The following is a 22,213-nucleotide window of genomic DNA, read 5'->3' as shown; positions in this document are numbered from 1 at the left end:
TGATAAATCTTCTCGTGTCGATAAGTACTGAAGCGATTTCAATTAGAGTGCACACAACCAATGGATAGCAGAATTGACCGACGACGGCAATGGTTATAACGTGCTTCTGTTAACAGCATCGCCAATAGGGCGTAGCGAATTGAGGGCAATTTTGAAAACGAAGTTCTAGGAGAGCATCCATAACTCTACAAAAGAGCTGAAGATTCCGATGCTCCAAGAGGTGTCCCTGCCGAGACATCAAGAAAAGTTACTTGTGTTTCCTGACACACAAACGATTAGCTAGTGGTATGAGATAGTCGATATGTCGGTGCAGACAGTGTATTCGGTGCTGGTGGGTTGAGTACACCTTGGACAGTATGTGTACACAACATTCCATGACAATAGCTGGACTTCTTCCCGAACACCTTGTCATCCCCCGACCACACGTCTGAATGCAGTTTTCGATACGCCCTGGCATGCCATACAGTCGGAATACAATGCACAAATATAACAACGAAAATAGGTCACACCATATTCAGGTATGATTAACATGATGGTTCAAGTTTTAGTTCCATGACACTGATTTTCATACTTCACGTGACTTGTACCATGCCCTGGAGGTATTTGTGCGGATTTTTTTTCTCGAATTTGTCTAGATCTTAAAGAATTTGACAAAATTGAAGAGAGTCTCGGGCTCTACTCACTGTAGAAGGGAGAATGTATCAACAGGAAGTCGTTTGCTGAAAGGAGAGTAGGCCTTCCTTCCCAAACACTCAATGCACGTGGATCGAACACTGTGCGTCATCATTTTTCAAATCGCTTGTGTCGTCGAGAATATCGAAACGAAACTTAATGTGGCCGCGACGACTCTAATTCAGCTATGAATGAAGTTTTGTTGATGAAGAAACGAACACAAAATGAATGGCAAATGAACAAAAGGGAAACAAACAAAGAGGCGCAAACAATTCTTTTGCAGTTTTGAAGTAAATTTTCCTTTTTCGAACCAAAGAAAAAGTAGAGGAAGAACTAGCAATCGAACCAAAAAGAAAAGAAAAAAAAAACGAAAATTTCTTAAGAGTAAAAAGTCGTGAATGTCAATTACCTTGCAACGGCTCCGTCAGTTATTTGTTGTACCAAATCACCGATCACTTCATGTTTAATGTAGTACAGCATTCGAACACGTAGTAAAACCCTAAAAACAAAATTGAATCGATTACGGATGTGAACGATGAAGGTATTCTATGCCAAAGAACAAAAAAATCGAATCGAAAGGCAAAACTCACTTGTTGGCATGTCGTCCCAAGTGCTTTTTATACGGCGGTTCCAAAAATTCTTCCGCATTATATTTCTCATCTCGACTCCAATGATTCGGATCGAGAATATTTTGTGCGCCGGGTATTTTCTCTTTGGGCACGGGATTCTCTTTCGGACCCTTACCGCCTTTACGACCTTAAAATGATAGTATCAAAAACGAAAAATTTAGAACACCAAAACAACGAACACGCAGGTGCGGAAACTGGAGCATTGTGCGATCTTACCTTTGGCATTGCGTCCACGCGGCACCAAATTGTGCAGGCCACTGTGATTGCGACTGATCTTATTCTCTTCACCCGATTCGGTGGGTGTAATCAGATCCCAAATGAAATTCTTAATTTTCTCGTCGCCGCGGTACACTTGCAGACAGTAGAGAAGCTGAAATGAATGCAGAAAGTTTGAGTTGAATTCGATCTAACGGGGTCTGAGTGTATGAGAATTTCATTTTGATTTTTGTTCCGCGATTGTCCATCAGTGTATTTATTGAGAATATGTTGAATTCAGCGAGAACCTAAAGTTCTCTCAATATTAGCATGGTAAGCATCATGTGGATCACGGCCCAATGCAATATGAACAGATCGCCGATTTACTTACAATTACTCGCGCACAATCTTCGATGTCGGACAATGCCCAGCCACGTTTGAACTGGCCTTGTTCATTGATTTCAGTCCATCGGCCCCATCTACAAGAAAAACAGATTTTCGTTCAAAATGTTCACCGCGACACAAAATGCTTCGGTGTACACAACCCAACTCACCCATAGGACAGTAAACCCTTTTCCACTTTGAAGCATTCAGATCGGGCCCACGATCCGTACGTAACATCTTCCATTCCGAGAGCAGCCAATGTGTCACGATCTCTGGGAATGTAATCGTCGTTTCCGGGTTTACCCTTCTTGAATTTGTCGCGTTTTCGTTTGCTACGCAGGCCTGTGTTGTAAAGAATTGTTAGAAACCAAAATCCAAACAGAAAACTCTCACGCCTTTCTTACCCATGCCCTCTTCTTCATCGGACTGTGCAGATTGTGCCGATTCTTCGGACATATCCATGACACCCTCATCGTGGCCATAGCGTTTGATTTGTGTGCGTCGTCTCGGTTCGGCAATGATCAAATCTTCCTGTTCCGGCTCGCCGGCATTTTCGTTAATTTCCGCCTTCTTTGCCCATTTCGTCCAGAAATCTGGATCGTCAATCGTAATATCCGATCTATTACCGGAAGCGGCAAATGATGCCTTGGAGAACGTTGAACCTTTCTCATACTCCATGGTAATAACTTGCGTTCGACGCTCCAAAATCGAGTCGATGTCTTCTTCGCAAAATTTATCACCCGCGTTATCGTCGTCCATTACGGCACCGTAGGCACCTTTCTTCAGTAAATCTTCGATTTCTTTCTTAGACAATTGACGTGTTCCGGTCTCCTTGCCGGATGAATTGAGGCCGGTGTTCATGCTCTGTAGAATAGCCTTGTCCAGACCCAATTTCAACGAGGCCTTGTCAAACATTTCACGTTCGTATGTGTTACGGCACAGCAGACGATAGATTTTCACCATTTTCTGTTGTCCGATACGATGGCAACGAGCCTGTGCCTGTAAATCGTTCTGTGGATTCCAATCACTGTCGTAGATGATGACCGTATCGGCAGCGGTCAAATTAATACCCAAACCACCAGCCTTTGTACACAGCAAAAATACAAATCGATCGGAATCTGGTTTCGAGTATCGATCGATGGCAGCCTGACGCAAATTACCGCGAATCCGACCATCAATTCGTTCAAACGGATACTTGCGGTAAATCAGATAATCTTCTAGAATGTCCAAACAACGAACCATCTGACTGAATATCAACACTCGATGGCCGTTCGACCGCAGTTTCGGTAACAGTTTGTCAATGAGCACCATTTTACCGGCGGATAAAATCAAGTTTTTGTAGTAGGAATCGGGATCTTCACCGTGGGTGTGTCGAGAATCGTATTGGATTTGATCTTCGGCTCCGTTCAGCAGATACGGATGAATACAGCACTTTCGCAACTCCATCATGGTGTTCATCAGATTTGGAATATTCTGTGCCGTCGTTCCTTTCTTCAAGAACGAGAAATTCTGCTCCAAGATGCCGCGGTAGTATTTCTTCTGGATATTGGTCAGCTCCACCTCGACAATTGTCTCCGTTTTCGGTGCCAATGACTTTTCCACGTCATCCTTTAGACGACGCAACATCATCGGTTTCAGCAGGGCTTGCAATTTCTGTACCTCGCTTTCGGTTTTCAGACTACCGAATTCCTTGAGGAAAGCATCGCAGCTAGCGAATTGTGTCGGTTCGAGGAAATTCAGCAACGAAAACAATTCGTTGACATTGTTCTGCAGTGGGGTTCCGGACAGCAAAACTCGATGTTCCAAGTTCAATTGTCGTAGGCCTTCGAGCAGTTTGCAGTTACGGTTCTTCAAGCGATGAGCCTCGTCGATAACACATACTCGCCAATTGAATAATCTCAAATCAGCGTAGTCGGTGACAATCATCTCGAACGTTGTGATCAAAACATTAAATTTGTTCAAGTCTTTGATAGTCTTGCCATTGTCGTTTTTGTAGTAAAATTCATATTCGGCAATCATTTGCTTGCTAGTCACCGAACCGTGGTAAACGACAACGTTTAAGTCGGTCCAGCTTTCGAATTCTCTCTGCCAATTGGGAATGGTCGACAGTGGAGCAATAACCAAAAATGGTCCACGCATTCCATACTCGTAGCACGAGTGGACAAAGGTCAAACTTTGAATGGTTTTACCCAGACCCATTTCATCGGCCAAGATACAATTGTGCGAATTGTACCACGAAAATTTCAACCAATTCAATCCTTCCAATTGATACGGTCGCAGCGTGTTGTTGCCTTTGTAGACAGGTGTCTCCGGCAACTGTTTCCACTGTTCAGCAGTTGGTCTACGTTTCGGTTTCCATTTGTCTTTCGGTGGAATTTTGGTGAATTGATAGAATTGCTCAATTTTGACTGGATCTACGTCCTTCTCCAATTCCCATGTACTGTCTTCATACGGTAAACTCTTCCACTTGACAAGGTAATGTGTGGCCTTTTCACCGGTCTGCGAGTCGGTGTGTTCGGATACGTCCAATACACGATCCGTTTCAATGAAGTCCGGATTGAAGGGATCTTCATCGAGATTTTCGAAAATGTTCATTTGTTGCGCTTGCTTCAATTGGAAACGTTTGATTTTGGCGGCAACGCGACGATCTCCCTTGAACAATTCCTCTTCGGTTCGCCACTCACAATGCAGATACGAGAAGTTGCGATATTTCACATAATACTCTTCCACATCGACCATAACTGGCGGTGGTTTATCCTTTTCGTCTTCCGAATCGGATGATGAATCTGAATCCGAATCGGATTTGTTTGACGATGCATCGGTTTCGACTTTTGGCTCTGTGTCATCGCTTTTCTTTTCGACTTTCGGTTCAATTTCTTTGGTCTCGTCATTATCTGACTTATCGTCGACTTTTTCTGTGACTTCTTTGGGCGATGCTACGTCCTCTTCCTCCTCCTCATCCTCCATTTTCTCGTCTTTGTCTTCAACGGTATCTTCGTTGGTTTCGTCCACCTCCATTTCCTCTTTCTCGGCGACTTCTTCTTTTTTGTCCTCCTTCTCCTCCTTATCCACTTTCTCTGTTACCACAGCTTCCTCTTCTTCAGTGTCCGTAGATGGAGCATCTTTGTTGGATTTCGGGTCATCGTTCGTTTCACTTTCTTCGTCAGTTTCTTTAGGGATTGTTGGCACCTCTAACATTTCGACGTCTTCTTTTTCAGGTTTGACGTCAGTAGTTTCATCGGCTGGTTTATCCTCCTCCGATTTCTCCTCAATCTTCTCGTCTTTTTCCTCGTTTTCTTTTTCCGCCTCATCTTTGACGGACTTTTCATCTTCCTTTTTCGGTTTTCGTTTCTTTTGTTTCGGTTCTGGTAACAATTCCCGTTTACCCATTCGCATTGCCAACACATGCTGAACGACCATTGAGTCTTCGTCCGTCGTATTTACGTACACGTAGTTCGGTTTGTTATCGATTTCCGTTGATTTTTCCGCCTTTTCACTTCTCTTTTCTGGTTTTTCCACCTTTTCCTTCTTCTCAGCACTGTCCACATTTTCGGTGGTAGAAACTTCATCGCCTTCATCAGTTTTGTCCAAATCTTCACCATCCGCATCCTTCTTCTCCGAATCGTCTTTCTTTTCCTTCGGAATTTTGACTGGGGTCGGCGAAATGATTCCGGACTCTTCATCCGATATACTCAGCATAACATCATCGACATACTTCTTGCGTTGAGTGTTACGAGCCGATCGTCGCTTGGAACTATCGAATTCAGGATCAATCGGCGGACTGGGTGGTGGCGTTGTTATCAAATCATCGGCTTCGCCATCCGATTCGGGTACAATGCGTCCGCGGTGTCTCAAGCGCTTTTTGCCACTCTTTGTACTGCCTCGCTTTCGTCCACTGCCTGGTCGTGGACCACCGGTTGATTTTCTACTTCGTTTCGGCGTGCTACCATCTTCGGGCATGGAACTTTGCGAATTTTCACCTTCCAATTCAGCCTTTTTAGCTGCATCTTCTAGCAAGCTTTTTATTGGAATTTTCGACACTGGAATGTCATCAAAATCGGTAACTTCATCACTTCCTCCCAACAGATTATTTCCATCATTTGACTTACCATCATCAGACTGATTCGTTGGAATCGGTGACGATGCGTCGTCGGTACGATTTAATTCGGTACTTGTGTCCAACGACATTGATTGATCGCCGCTTTGATCCAGCAACTGTTTTTCAGCATTGGGCTTGCGACCGCGTTTCTTTTTCGGTTCATTGGGATCACGTGGTTCACGCTTCTTGCGCTCTTTCGGTTCCTTTGGCTCTTTCGGAGCTTTTGGTTTGATCTTATTCGGATCTTTGGGCGTGCGAGGCTTTCGGGGTTTTTTCGTTTTTCGACCCTCGGTTGTTGATGCATCGAGATCAGCAAATGATCTATCTTGCGACTGGTCGTCACCTTCGTTCAAATCAGTCATTTCGTTGCTCAATTCGGTCAGGCCGGCCAATCCAGCGCCGGGTGTGACACAATCCTCGGACACCGGTAATTGTTCTGGATTTTTCAACGGTAAACTGTCTCCAGAATCGGCACTGATTTGTGATAGTTGTTGTTGCTGCTGTTGCTGTTGCAATAGTAACTTTTCTGCTTTCTTAATTCGGGGTTTTCTGGGCTTTGACGATCCTCGGCCACGACCTCGTCCAGTCGTACTTGATACTTGTGGACTGTCGATCATTGGCGCTGAATACAATGGACTTTGTAATATACATTGTGGTCCACCAGTACACTGATCGTTTGCCTCGTGTTGACTGAGCAAATTCAATCGTTCTTGGAGTCTAACAATTTTCTCTTGAATTTCTTGATTCGGTGGCATGCAGTACATTTCCTGTAATTGTTGTTGCAACGCAGCCCTTTCAGCGTGATGAGTTATTGGAGCTGGTGGATAACCCATCATTCCATGCATTCCGGTTGTAGCCACTGGCGGACGAGCTCCCATCAACATTGGATCGTACATGGTTTGCCCAGGCATCATAGTCATGGGCACTGTCGGTTGCATCATCTGTGACTGGGCATTCAATGCATTCTGTACAACAGCAGGCTGAGTTGCACTCGATACGGCAGTCGGTTGTGTCTGTACGTTCGTTGTTATTTGCGGTTGTGCAGTTGGTGTGGGTTCCGCTTGTGAAGTCGACTCCACTATTGGAAGATTCTCTTCGGGCGGTGTAATAGAAGGAGCGATCGGAGCTGCAATTACGATTGGTGGTGTAATTGGAGCTGGTTCAACTGGCGTTGGTTCGGTGGTGGGCAGTGTTGCTTCAATTTCATTTGTTTCCGAACTTTCTTCTGGTGTCGGTGATGGTACACTTTCGGCTTGAGACTCTTGTGGCATTGGCTCTGGTTCCGAATGTGTCGATTCGATAGGTTGTGGATCCGGTTCCGGTTCTTCTTGTGGCGGCGGACTGGCTTCAGGCGATCGTAATGTTTCAGTTATACTTTTCATTGTTTCAGCTGACAGTCCGTCTTGACTTTGATCGTCATTGCCACGAAGCGAAGACATGCTTTCTTCATTGATATTCTCCTGCGGATGATTCGAATTTTCATTCGTCGAATCGGATTCGGATAATTTCATGACATCCAATGACTGTGCCGGCATCGACTTGTTCGAATTCGAATTGTCGTTCAGCGATTGCATCATCGATGAATCGTCATTGGTCGATGCTTGCAATGCGTGATGTGGTTCAATTTGTTGTTGTTGTTGTTGAGGAGGTGTATTGAGTTGCGGTTGATGCAACTGTTGTGATTGATTGATCTGATTTTGATTTTGTAAATTTGTTGATGAACTATGTTGCTGCAGCTGTTGATCAGCCATCATTGATTGTTGATGCTGAAGTGATGGTTGTTGCTGCTGCTGCTGTTGTGGTATGTCATCATGTCGGTGGAGTTGAGGCTGATGTAGCATCTGCTGTTGAAGTTGATGAGTATTTTCCGAATGAGTTTTCTCTATAGGAACGGGCGTCACGGTTGGTGCAATTGGTTCCATGACAGCCGAAAATGGATCGAGCAAATTAACGTCGGCCGTCGATACCGGAGTATCTTGATTGACTAAATTCGGTATGCTTAGTGCCGGCTCAGACGACTGTTGCATCATACTGTATTCGCTTGGCTTTTTACTGTCCAGTTCGGCAATATTGAACGGTGACAAACTTCGACTGGTCGGTGGCATCGATAGGGGAGTTAATTCATTCATTTGCGACATAGATGGTAATTGTGCGTATACTTTCTGTAAAACGAAAAGAAAAAAGTTGATCAGTCGACGTGGGAGACAGGTGAAATAATTTTACAAAAAAATCCTCGGAAAGAGGAATTGTAATTTGGAATGGGACTAAAAACGAAAATGTTTTGTTGCTACTTGCCTGTGGCATGTTTTGTTGATCGTACATAAGTTGCTGTTGTTGCTGCTGCTGATGATTTAAATTTGTGTTATTTCCTAGACCGCTAGACGGTCGATTAATTGCTGGCCATTGTTGATGTTGGGGCGACATTGGCATTCGTGGTCCCATTGGTGACAGCGGATTCGATTGCAGCTGTTGCTGTTGATGCAATGGCGGCCGATACGGTGACGGCGGATATTCAATGTTATTGCCACCGTTATTGTTGGACGGAGGCATTACCATCTGTTCCAATGCTTGCAATGTGGACACCGATCCGGATGATGCCTTAGATGACTGCTGAGTGGGCATGCCAGATTGCTGATTAGGTCGTGGGCTCGGACCGCTCGGCATATGCGGATGTGGTGATAGTGGAGTTTGTTGTAATGGTTTGGCGGGCGACATTACTTGTCGTGGAGACATTTGTGAATGTGGCGACATTTGAGGTGGTCGCGGTGACATTTGTGGTGATAATTGGGGAAATGGCGCTCGATACTGTGGACTACTACCCATTTGTTGAGCTTGGGATTGCTGTTGTTGCTGTGATTGTGATTGTGGCTTCGATGGTGTAATGTATGGTGTTTGCTGTGGCCCAGATTGGTTCGGATGTGGTACTCCATAGCCTTGCACAGGATGATTATGTGGCATTTGTAAACCGAGCTGTTGGCCGATTGGATGGCCCGTTTGATTTTGTTGTTGCTGCTGTTGAGAAACTAAAGGCGGTTGAAGTTGAACGGGCACAGATCCGACGGGATGCATTAGATTTTGAAGTTGAGCCTGCTGTTGGGGATGTTGTGACTGCGAATGGCCCAAATTCGAATGAGATTGCTGTACACTTGTCGGTATATTTGATGCACTTTGTTGGACATTTGAATGAGGAACAAGTCCAGGATGCTGTGAATGGTTCTGCGGATGTGCTTGCTGTTGCGGTGGATGAACAACCTGATTTGAATGAATTTGAGATTGTGGCTGAACTGGATGTGATATGTGACTCTGCTGTGCTTGACCCAAATGACCTTGACTCTGTTGACTCGGATGATTCGAATGTTGTTGGGGCTGACTTTGGGCACTTGGCAAATGCAGATTGGGCGCTGCCGAATTAGTTAAATGTTGATAACTTGGCTGATCTAATTGGCTATGTCCGTAAGATACATGTTGTGGTGGTCGACTCGATTGATGTTGCATTGCCGCCGTTGACGCATACGATCCATACTGCGATTGACTCGTCGGTTGAGCTTGGGGGGCTCCCGGATACATCGGATGCGCAGCTGCTTGGCTGTAATGCTGTGGAACACGTTGTTGCTGGGCTTGTTGTTGACTCAACGCTCCATAGCCTTGCTGTTGGAGCATCAGTCCTTGCTGGCCAGGAAATTGCATTTTCTGCGGATCTTGTTGTGGATACGCGGAAATGTGTTGCCGATAGCCAGCCTGTGATTGTGATTGACGTTGCGACTGTGGTGCAGCTTGTGGATGTCCGTATGCCATTCCACTTGCCGGATATGGACCAGCTTGTGCATTGGCCGGCGTTCCCCATCCACCCAAATCACCAAGACCAGCTAAACCGCCGTGTTGATCACCCATGGAATACATGTTGTCCGCAGGTGATTGGTATGATGGATATTGGGGTTGTTGCTGTTGCAACGGATGTGGAGCACGATGTCGGGCGTACGCGCCAGGTGGTCCCATCGGTCGTGGTGCGGCTGCATCGTATCGGTAGTATGCATCACTGTGAACGGAATCGAATTGTTAGGTAAAAATCGTGAGCGATTCAATTCGAACGTCCAATGGACTTACCCTTGATGATTTCCGTGAAACATATTCTGCGCATTTCCATCCATTTAGAATTAGACAAATTATCAAATAATTTAATTTCGAGTAAACTTTGCACTTTGTTACGTTACTCTATTAATATCTACTAAGCGTGTCTGTTGTATCGACCAGTTCGTAGAATAGATAGAAAAGAAATTGGAATCGAATCAATTGAAGAACAAAAGCTGAGTTCTAAAGATCTAAAATTGGTTCACTTACAATAATTTAATAACGAAACTCTGTCCGCTTCGTCCTTGTTCATATGTATAAATTAGCAGTGGGGTCAGTTTTCTGCTCCAACACGATGTTATTCGCTGGCGGTGTTTTTTTGAACGGAATACAAAATAGACAAACAAAATTCTAACAAAATATAAAAAAAATTTGCTTCAAGGAGAGAGTATTGGTCTCCAATGTACGTTAATGTTAAAAAAATGTCCGGTTGTGTGTATGGTGGTCACGAGACTTTTCCAATTTTTTGAAATTTTTCTTCCGGAGGATTTTCCTTTTCTTTTTACTTGGTTTTCTTGGTTTCTCCTTTATTGGATTGTGTGCATTTAGTTGGTCAATGTGATCATTGGCAGATGATCGTCATCCACTAAACGATCGGTTGACGATGATGACTCTTCCATAATTATTTAAATGGAAAGTGTGGTGGATTGAATTTCATTCAATGGAAAATGGTGCGTTGTTGGCATGCATGATGTCTGGAAATAGAAAAAGAAAAGAAACGTAAATCAATTGGTCAGAAAAGAAAGGGAATGTAAGTACAGAGGGTCAGAACAACTTAACTTAAGTGATCTAATAAGTTGACGATTTAGTTTAAAATTATCAACAAACTCTATGCTGAGCACCATTTCGATACCAAAGAATTCGGCCATTGCCTAAATTTCGATTTCTTGAAAAATGAAAAAACGGTTCGGTATATGAACGGACATTCGTACAGGGCTGGTTACAAAAATCAAAAATGTGCTAATCAGCAATTTGTTTTAAGTTTCACCCCTGTGAGCTGTACGCATAAGACGATTGCTCTTCGAAAAACTTTGCTAATTATTTGCATCTTAGTTATATATATCGCCTCCAGGCCGAAGCAACACACGTCTGCGACCTTTTCGATTCGATTTCGATGTACAGCAAAACCGTATTCAGTTTTCGTTGTCACATTAATCTTTCGGTTTCTCTTCAATTGAACCGAATCGATTTTAATTGCAAAGTCAATGGTGGTGGGTTCCGAACCATTTCATTTAATTTAAAAATAAAAATCCTCTCCAAAAATATTTTCAATTTTCAATAGCTGCCAGCATCAATGAAATTCCCATTTCGAGCTGAAAATGTATTACAATTCCGATAACAGATGGAACAAAACACCCGCACCGGGGCACCATCGTGTAAAATCATTCAACAACGCCGTTATAATGTTACACGAGAAAAAATACACTCCGTATACACAGACCCAGTCCACACAGACACTGACACACGTATATTCGAAGCACAAAACACAAACAAAATCCAATTTCAAGTATACGAAATATAGAGAGATAGGCGCAGTGTCGTAATTTCATTGAAATATAAGCTTGACTAGACACTCAGCAGACGAGACGACAGAAATATTAAAATGTTTCGAATGTTTCGAGCGTTTTTTTTTTGTGTTTTTTATTTGAATTAAGCCAACCTACTCGCCTCTGCGGTTTAGTTGTTAAAAACAGATCAAATGTGTTCAGATAAATTGAGATTTTATGCGGAAACTATTTCGGGATCGTTAAACATACAATTCGACCGATGATACATCGCAGCGCCTAAGGGGAAAAGCTCTACGCTTATGAATAATTAAACAACATAAGGCGCAAAACTTTGCCCCCAAGACAGTGCGAACATAAACAGGGCTCCATTTCGAATTGTTTTGCTCTTAGTCTGGAACTCGTTTTTTGTTTGTTTGTCTGATTGCGATTAAAGGCTGGTTGAAAGAACATTTTGTATAGAACTTTGCCGTCTGAGGTAATGTATAAAACCGTAACATTTGAGCGCATAGGGTAAATATAAGAGCCTCAAAGTCATTGCTTTTAATGAAACTACGAAACCTTTCACACTCCAATTACATTCGTTCTTTGTATTTGGATTTGTAGTTTCAGTATTGTCAACGATGATACTTTAGTAAGAATGCTATTGATAGCAATTCCTTCGGTGTCTGTTCACATCAAAGAGGGAATGCAGCTTTTGAATGTTTGTAAACCATTTTCGTGCGCTGGGATTCAGATTAATTTGAAGAAAGTAAAAAACTCTGCAATTGTAGTCTATGTATCACACCCTTCTGGGGTTTCATTTCAAGGATTTTTTGTTTTCGATAAGAATTTTAACCCGGTCGCAAAAACAATTATTGTCCAGGACACTGCACACATTCAAATATTTTTGGTATGTGACATGAAAGATGGGCATGCATAGGTCTATATATACTACCTACTAACGAAAAACTTCACTCTGACGAAGTATTTATTGTAAAAGTTACGTTTTCGTGCGTCAATTGACCCAGGCTTTACCTCGAATCAACAATGACAACAGGAAATAAAACTGAAAGGTCGAGCTTTAGGGTGAACTACGTACACCCCGAGGAGAAGGCGAGGTCAATGAACACATGCAAAGATGACTTTTCATTTTTATTCCGAGTTTTGTAATGGATTTTTCATGTGAGGGCGTCGAGAGCTCATGACATAAGTAAAGTACAATTTTAGTTGCAAGTAGCGAGTAGCCTGTAGTAGTCTTTTACATAACTACTAATGATGAAAAGTACGTTAGTATTTTGTTGATCCGAGGCGTAGCCGAGGTCAATAAAGATACGGAAATAAAACTTTAGATTTCGGTACTTCGAAGTAGTGCTTGACGCATGTAGCCTGTAAAATCTTTTACTTCATTTGTAAATTTGTTAGTTGTCATATAGGTGGACCGAATGAACTTTAAGTTAGATGACGAATAACGAAACATGATTCCATTAAGCAATATTGCGTTGATTGCACATTTTCAAATTCATCGATCAACATAATCCTTGTCATGTTCACCATCTTTTTGTGTGTGTGTGTGTATAGCAATATTTTGTAAGTAGGTAGCGATTCAGGCATACGACATAGATACGTGTATAATATTCTCAACATAATATACATTCGTTTGCCTAGGTTACCTCTTCGCAAATCATTAAAATGTCTGCATTGAAGTTTTACACAAAAAGGATATTGAATTTTAAACTCACACACATATCAAACCAAAAAAAAAGACGAAAAACCACATGTCCCAATAAATATGTGAGCAAGCCAACTCTCAATGTCATTTGACTCCCCGTTTATACCTTTCCGTTACGTTCAATAAACAATTTTTTTTTTGTCTTCTCGTCGTGTCGTTTGTTTGGCATTAGTATCGAATGCTGAACATACAGCAACGAAAGATTGTCTCGAAAATATGTTTTTCTTATAACAAAAAGTAAATTTCTCGTTCCTTTTCTTCGCTTGAAAAAAGGGCACCACAGATTATCATTTGCCGTGTTTTACGTCTTCCTCTTCGTCCAAATTTCATTCAAATGATAGTGTCAGAGGAGCAGCGAATGTTGTGTGTATAAATGTATAGATATACATGTTACTATTATACATGATACACACTCCATATTATACGTGTAATACAAAAGGGTTTCGAGATTTTATGTGAATGTGTATTGATTTTATTGCGAGAGTCGTATTACATTTAAGTAATGTAAAGTAGACAAAATATGCTGGTTTTGCTGGGTATAAATATGGGATGGTTTTATTCAGTAAATTGTGCTGTGTGTACACATAAAATATATATATGTACCACCACCGTACCGTCGTCGACCATCGTATTTGTATTGATTTTTAATTATGATAATGAACAAAATGAATGTGTCGCTTAGGTTTTCGTTGTTGTTGCATGGGAAAACTAAATTATTGGTTACAATTTTCAACAACATTTCTTCTCCCTTCGGATTTAATATTTTTCCTTTTTGCATTTTGCCCGTTCGCAAAACATTTTGTTCTGGTTTCCGACCAAAGACAAAACTTTTTTTTTTTAAGGAAAATTGTAATTCTGACGGTCGGGTGGTGGTATACAGCAACAACAACAAAAAAAAAAAAAACGAGTCGAACCAAATGATAGAAGTACCAGAAATGTACGGATGTGATAACATTAGATGATGGAATGCTACGACTCTGTGCTTAAATCGAACTCGAACTTATATACAGCGGAAATTTCATTGCTCCGTAATGTTAGCACGTATTGAAAGAAAATTGATTTTTCACGGGATTTATTTTGATGTTATACCCAACTAGCGAATGTGGTACACACAGATATTTTCTTCAATGGTTTTAGGTGGGTGCATAATCTTTTGATATATTGTGCGGTACATGTATATACGAGTTGAGGGAAATTATATTAAAATATGGAAAAAGATGACCGTGCGCAGAAAGAGCGACTACGGCGTTTTGTTTTGTTGTTTTGTTTGTTGTTCTCGATATAATTTTTTTTGTGTGTGCTGCTGCTGCTGCTCCTTCTGCTGGATGAAAAGTACTCTGCATTGCATAATTATGATGAAATTTAGATTGATTTTGGTTTTTTGTTTTAATTGCCACGAGATGATGAACTTGTGATGGAAACCTCTGGCCTTTTTTTATCAGCAACATATAAAGTTGCTGGAAACATTTGACATCGGTTTTTACGTTTGTGATGGGAAAGAGGAGGCCATTTATAGTGAAAATATTTCTGATATTTTCATGGCAAGTGTGGTGTACATTTTTATAACTACGCCTGCGGTTCAACTGGGTGTAATTGAAGAGAAAATGTCTGCATATATTCGTTGCTGTAGAATATTCATTCAATCAGATGAAAAGTGGGAGGTTGAAAATTACATTTTTTTTTCTTAGAGCGAGCGAAAAAAAGCGAACGCAATTGGAGACATCGTCTGAATATTTAGCGGAGTCACATAATTTTATAAATAAATAAGATTGAACGAAGAGAGGCAAACATTTTAATGACGACTGGGAAAATCATAAGAGGATGGAGGATATCGTAACGGAATGACGAAACAAGTCATCCAATTTAAAGGAACTGTAACGTTAAATTGGAAAACGAAGAAGAATTCAAAGATGTATCGTAACTTCAATCAAAGGTAAATTAATGGTGGACTGAACTAGTTATTTGTTTACCGAGTGAAGAAAAAAAAATATTCCAACCAGGTCGAATTGCTCGAATTGAAATTTTCTTTTTTTTTCAACGATTTTGATGTGTGCGAGGTGCGATTACCCGTTTTTTTCGCCAAACAAAAACATCAGTTTTTCAAAACAAAGACAAATTTGACAGTTCGGTGGAGAAAACTTCTGTTTTTCATCTGTCAAAATAAAAGGGGTGAAAATACACATTTTCTACACCGAACTGTCATCAGACAAATTGTCAACAAAACGTCATTTTCTCATGTCTAGTGAAGTAAATCACATATGAAATAGGCATTTGTTGACAGAGGGAAAAAAAGTTGGAATTTACATTGCGATTGCCACAAACCACCCGTGAAAATTAAATTTCCTACTATTTTCCTGATGTCAATATAATGCATTTCACAACAAAGGCTCCCGAAGGTTCAGCTAAGGTGGAAAAATAACTATTTTCTCGCCTGCGTTGTCACTAGTCACTAATCAAATTGCATCAATTAGTCTCCCATTTCCGTCCACACTGCCAATGTGCATTAAAGTCTACAATAAATGACAACCAGCGACCACCGTGTTCCAGTGGTTAAGAACCACGATAGGAAATTACTATCCACAACAAAAACCTCAGCGAATACCTGTCTCAATTCATACACCAACCATATCGGTGTACTAGTGCTATACCTCCGAACACCACGATGTAATCACATTTATTCGTTCCGGGGTGGAAACAATCAAAATTTACAAACGCCATACACGTAGCACCGTCAAAATAAAACGAAACCATTTTGGCTGGTTGCAAAACGTGTGCAAGACATAACGCTCAGTAGGAGCATAATCATTTATAAACATTTGGCAGCACTGAAGTATCTAGCAGACATGACGGTTCGTTACCCGTAATTTTCGGTTCAATTGGTTACATGTGAGGAAACAAAAAATTTGACGGAAGATATGAAGTAAAGAATCGACAGGTCATATAAAATACTGTCAAATATGACCGACTAATATCTTGCATGGATAACCTGTCCAAGACCGATGAACCATAAATAAAACGCTCAGATTCCCACTCGCACCAATCAATCTTTATTCCGAAAAATAATAACTCTAGGGTGTCGAGTGAAATAACCGCGCGCGCGGCATCTCATTTCTCATTTGATTCAACATTACCCATTGAACGAGAGAGGAGAAAAACAACAACAACCATCCAACAACAGACAAATCAACAATAACCACACGTAAAATGTGTGTGATCTCATGTACATGTGTGAATGCCTTTTTAAATAGTTCATTGTATCGAAAATTAGCAGCAGCAGCAGCAGCAACATCTAGCGACCATCTTATACTTCTGGCTGTACGGTGTATAAAATGGTATACATATGTATGTGCACCGATCGTATATTATATTGTGCTGTTACATATAAACATTGAAAAAGCGAGACACGCGACATGAGAAGAAATATTGTATAAAAAAGCACACAACTAATTAAACATCGAAGAAAAAAAAGAGTTTTTTTTTTGAGTGAAGTACCTATAATAAGATAAAAAACGATAGAAATATACCCAAGCCGAAAGGGAAAAAGATGAATTCGTTTGAAATGCGATGGTATTATTGCCTGTGTGTGTACGAAGAGAAAAAAAATTTGTAAAATTTTTTATTTCTATTTTTTCTTGTTGTTGTAATTTATGGATGACATGGTTATGTCTATCGTTGTGTGCACACCTTTCTGAAAAACGTTTTTCACTGTGAAACATTGTTGTTGTTGTTGTCGGGTAGTTGTACTTTACATGAACAAAAATGTTCTCTTTTGTACTCTTTAAACATCTTTTCGTTTTGAATTCCATTAACAGGCATCATAACGAACCGTACTGTCAAATAATAATGACGATAACGAGAGAAGGAGAGAGAGAGGACAGCAAAAAAAGATCTATTTAAAATTTTGCAATCGAAAACTGGATTTCATTTTCAATTTCATTTAAGCCTCGTTTTCGGTGTCGCGGGGCACAGAATCTTCAATGCTCGTTTCGGTGTGTATGATATAAGGAACAATGCGATACGAGGAAGATATTATGCAATTATTGGCATCATTGTTCATTCCACCGAATCAGTTCACAAAGTACACATTTGGATTGTAGTGTAGTGAACGCGTCATCATTCACAGCGGTATATGACGTCAACGACATTTAGTATTAAGTAAGGAAGCATTTCTCTTGTGAGGTTACTGATCTTTGGTTACCACACCAAGGCCAAACTTGTACGATTGTTGGGAAGCTTATCAATTTTCGATTGTTTCTGTGAGGTTTACATAACTGTAAGCGGGAGAGGAGTGATCAAAATGTTCAAATTGATTCAGTTGGTATCGAGTATTCCTGTAGAAACATTCAGTCGTGCTTATAATATACGAATGGACCAATTATATGCGTGCAAGTGTACAAGTAATAAAAAACTGAATTTGACTGACTACTTATGTGTCCCAACGTCTAATTGTTTTTTTTTTAAATGTGGCACTTCAATTGCCTTTTTGTGCGTTAAAAGAACGCTGAGTCACAAATACACAGCTGTTTAGCCGTGTTAATTCGATGCCTTTCTTACGAATTTCGAAAACTTGGTATCTATAAGAACGAGAACAAAACATTACCAATGTTTGCTCTTTCTACCGTTCGGTTATGTACCATTGCTGGCCGTTTCGTTTTTTTTTATTGCTCTAAAAGCCTGAATAACTGATAACTCTCACATGTACAGCACACCCTTTTTACCAAATTTTCTTTTCCTTTTGCAAGTCTTCGTCATGTATAGTTAAAACTTGAAACATTCAAACAAAAATGTGAATGAGCAGTGACACCTGATTGCTAATGTAAGCAGGATTATCAGTCATTTTTTTTGTGTGTGAGAGGAAAGTCGGTCATTCTTAGCCTAACGTTCATTCAACACTGAAATAATAGACAAAAGATTTCTCACAAAAAAAACGTCTTGAAATTGAATCCATTTTTATAGGCTTGCCAACACCGAGTTGTTATCCTTGGAATGAGTTAATAAATGAAAGTGAAAATTAATTCACTCACAGCTACTTATACTTGTAGCATTGTAGCTATACAAACGGATAGCCATTAGTTAAAAAGAAATTGAATATTTCTCGGTCTCGAAAAGTGTTCTTACACAGTAGATCACCGACCGACCGTACGACTAAAGAGGGATTGGCATAAGACTGGTAAATTCTTCGATGATGACAAGTCACTTCTTTTGTGGGATTATCACATTGAAATGGTATAAATGTAACGGATTTTTGTTGGTGATAATTTACGAACAAATTAAAGGTTCGGTGTCTTTTGACATCGAGAGTTATTGTGAATCAATTGCTGAAATTTACCGATAAAAATCGTCAATGAACAAAGGTTATCGATAACCACTACGAAAATACAAAATGACCCCTGGCATGCAGCAAAAAGTACTTTGAACTGATAACGTAAGCCGTTTCCTATAAATTTCTTGAAAACAGTTTTCCGTTAGTAAAGGTGAAAGATGTAATTGAACAATGTTCATTGAACAGAAGACATGGACTGACATTACAAGTTGAGTGGAAGACATTTTGTTGATAGAACGTGAAATAAATGTCATGACATACGTCCAAGTCTGAAGATTTTTATTTTGACAAGTGTGGCACCTTCAGCCCGAGCTGCGCAACCTAACAGGTCAAAATAACAAATATTTTACAAATGAAAACCCTGGGAAATTACTGTTTTAAGGCTATTGACATCAATGGAAAACACATTCGTTCACACCTTCTAGAAACTGCTATAGTCATCTATTATCGACTATGACGACAAGTATAATCCATGCGCTCTTGGTTTATGGCTCAGTAATACAGCAAAAAATTTGTTAAAACAAATGAAGTAAAAGATTGTACTCACTGCTCAGTTGGAATTGAGTCATTACTTCATTTATATAAGTGTCAAAACTCATTTTTCCGTGGTCTTAGTGAGTAAAATAACTTACGTAATTGTTTGGAACTTTGTGTGAGTACATCACTTGCCTTCACCTCGTACTGCGATTCCACACCTGACAAAAAAAGTTCCAAACAAGGTCGTAATCTACCATTGTACTTATCAATCTGCGGAAAACGCATTAACCAAACGAAGTAATAGATTTACTGTCGATATCATGATAAGGCTTTATAAAATGGTAAAGTGGCGGATGTGTCGAAATGCAAATGATTTGGTAAAAATGGTATTTCATAATGACAAAAAAATATTCTTACGGAAATGATTTAGGTATTTCAATGGACTTAGTTCAACAGTCAGCAGTGTGTACACCCTCATCCTCTTTTCGTCGAAGTGATTTATTTCATCCAACGAAACGACAATACAAATCGGCCGACAAAACGGAAAAAGAAAAATTACACAAAAATTTGTAGAGAAGTGAATGCATTACGCGGCACATTAAATTATAACTTGGACACGATGTTTGAACAGTTGAAATAAAAGTACAAAAAAAGAAGAAGAAGTAAATCGTATCAATGTATTGTATAATTGTATATTGTCGGTTTAGCCATTTTATAAGTTTTACGAAACGAAATCCGTAGCATGATTATCCGGTTTTTATTGTACATTGAGAAATAGGAGAAATAATAATAACGAAGATGGTCGAAGTGTGTAGTCTTCATTAAATTTAAAAAGACAAGAAAGAAACACACAGAAAAAAAACAACAAGAGAGAAAAGAAGAAAAAGAAGAAAAAAATTATTGGTGTCTTTCATAATTCTATTTATGTGTTTCACTTCACTCTGTGTGATGATGATTTCAAGACGCCATTGAAAAGTGATGTTATTACAATAAACACAAATTATTTCACCGATAAATAATGTAATGTAAGCAAATATAAGAATCGAAACAACGACAACAACAACAACAACGGCCAACCAAACAAGCGAAATGAAGAAGAAGAAGAAAAAAATCGTACACATTTGTGTGCTGTAAAGCGGAATTATACAGAAAATATATAGAAAATGTTCATATAAAAGTTAGAAGAAAAAAAGGTTAACAACCTTCTGACTTCACTTACAAAGAGCTATTTTCAATTAGAGATATATCTCCTATAAATTATTAAACATTTCTGTACATATATATATGTAAGTAACTAACTACGAAAGTCTGCTTCATTTACACTGGTCTTGTGCATTAATTATTTTTCGAAAAAAAAAGAAAGAAAAAAGTTTGCCTTTTACACACTACGTACAATACATTTTACAACACCAAAAATATCAAATGACTCTTGGTCGATCGGTCGGTGTTATTTCTTTCCTTCACTTTTTACATTTTCGATTAATTTTTCCGTTTATCACGTTTTTATTGAATGGCTTCACTTAAATGTTGCTGTTATGGAACTTTGGTTAAAACAACGAAACAGAAATAATAAAAAAAATCGTGAAGTTTCACATAAATAGAAAACGAAACATAGAAATCAATAAACTCGGTAAAATTCCTCTTTTGGTAAGTGCAGTCGACCAAATTCAATACAATTCGTAGAGAAGGTAAAATGTATCAAAAAGTTTTTCGTTCTTCGTTCAAATATGTCGTCATGTAAAAAGACAATCCGATATTAAATGGACATTTCGTTATTTTCAGCATTAAATTGAGAAGCTTAAAAAATTCATGTGACTGGAAATTACCGGAGATATGACCCGACATGCAGTCAATGGTAACGAGAAAATTGGTTTACAATGAGGGGGAAATTACTTGATGAAATTTTGTTCCCCCAACCACAAACTAATTGATGTGAAGGTCAATGTGTTAGGTAATCTTAACTGGTCGACCTTAACCTTTATAAAACAAAAGAACCATCAAAAATTGTGCTACGCTTGTCGTCTATAACATGACGTGACATTCTATCAAAAATTGTGCAGACTTATTGACGGCATATTCACCTTAAGAGAGATTAGTTTGCGATAATTTTAGGTTGAACTTTGTAAAAGGCTAACTCAGAAATTAATGTCATCAATCCAACCTAGGAGACAGACATTCTCAACGAACAAGCTTTGCTTCGAAAGAATGTTTCTACTTGCCACATTTTTTTCAATTTTTGAAATTTAGTTTTGCTGGCATGAAGTGTCTCACCTAGGTTTTTGGTATTCACATACAAGACACTTTCGTCACTGAGTCAAGAAGTGGGAAAATGTCGTAATTATCAACGTGTTCGTTTTTCGCGACAAAATTTGTTACATTCAGGATGCCCTCAGTACGATTCTAATCAAAAAATTTCATTCGTTAATTACTTCATGACTTCAAGACTCCTCAAACTTGTCATTAACATCGACCAACCGGGACGCACAGATTAATAAACTTACATAACTTAACCACCATGTGTTTCAAGTACGTACTCATACAAGTTCACTACAAAATTAAATTTAATTCACCGATGTGTGCAGTATGGTAAAAAAAAAAATTTGTAGAAGCACCAGGGAAATAGTATTAACACATTCGAAGCGTGAAATGTGTTTTTCTTTTAGTTTTAATGGCAACTAGCATTACAATCAATATTTTGAGCAAACAGTTTTTTTTCCAGTAATGTTTGAACAATTGGTTTATAGAACACTAGCAACGACTTCTATTGGATATTGGTGTTGAAATTGGTGCATTTTTAATTGAAAAATGTGTATGATACCTTTCAGTGGATGGCGCATGTTAGAATTTTAATTGTAACAACCGACTGATGGCCGATTATGGTTTATAATATTCACTCCGAGCCGGTAAATTGAACACTGACCAAAGATTCTTTAAAATCTCACCTGGAGACAATGTTACCCAAACAGATGAGATTCTCAAGAATCTTTTGTCAATGAAAGTTTACACTTGCGCTGAAGAAGTACCAGTTCAAACCATCAGAGAAGCAAGTAAATTCGAATCACCTCAAAGGTCGATTCATTTTCAACAAAA

The 22,213-nt window shown here is 39.6% G+C and overlaps 1 protein-coding gene across 8 annotated transcripts in view; it reads right to left on the bottom strand.

The window, feature by feature from the left end:
* The window catches only part of LOC119070748 (chromodomain-helicase-DNA-binding protein 7), a 47,256-nt gene that overhangs the window by 14,710 nt on the left and 10,333 nt on the right, over positions 1-22,213 (bottom strand). For 4 of the 8 annotated variants that reach the window (XM_037175212.1, XM_037175218.1, XM_037175219.1 and 1 more), the window contains exons 2-10: positions 10,318-10,802; positions 10,084-10,214; positions 8,275-10,015; positions 2,285-8,141; positions 2,051-2,222; positions 1,888-1,975; positions 1,518-1,671; positions 1,263-1,428; positions 1,082-1,171 (exon numbers count right to left, since the gene is read on the bottom strand). In XM_037175212.1, coding sequence (XP_037031107.1) covers positions 1,082-1,171; positions 1,263-1,428; positions 1,518-1,671; positions 1,888-1,975; positions 2,051-2,222; positions 2,285-8,141; positions 8,275-10,015; positions 10,084-10,127 — 8,312 coding nt within the window. In that variant the 5' untranslated portion in view covers positions 10,128-10,214; positions 10,318-10,802. The remainder of the gene's footprint in view (positions 1-1,081; positions 1,172-1,262; positions 1,429-1,517; positions 1,672-1,887; positions 1,976-2,050; positions 2,223-2,284; positions 8,142-8,274; positions 10,016-10,083; positions 10,215-10,317; positions 10,803-22,213) is intronic. The other 4 variants (XM_037175213.1, XM_037175216.1, XM_037175220.1 and 1 more) reach the window with 2 other exon arrangements.

This window comes from Bradysia coprophila (genome assembly GCF_014529535.1).
Source record: "Bradysia coprophila strain Holo2 chromosome IV unlocalized genomic scaffold, BU_Bcop_v1 contig_106, whole genome shotgun sequence".
NCBI lineage: Eukaryota > Metazoa > Arthropoda > Insecta > Diptera > Sciaridae > Bradysia > Bradysia coprophila.
The sequence above is the reverse complement of the archived record's forward strand: the minus strand, read 5'-3'. Positions and strand labels throughout refer to the sequence as shown.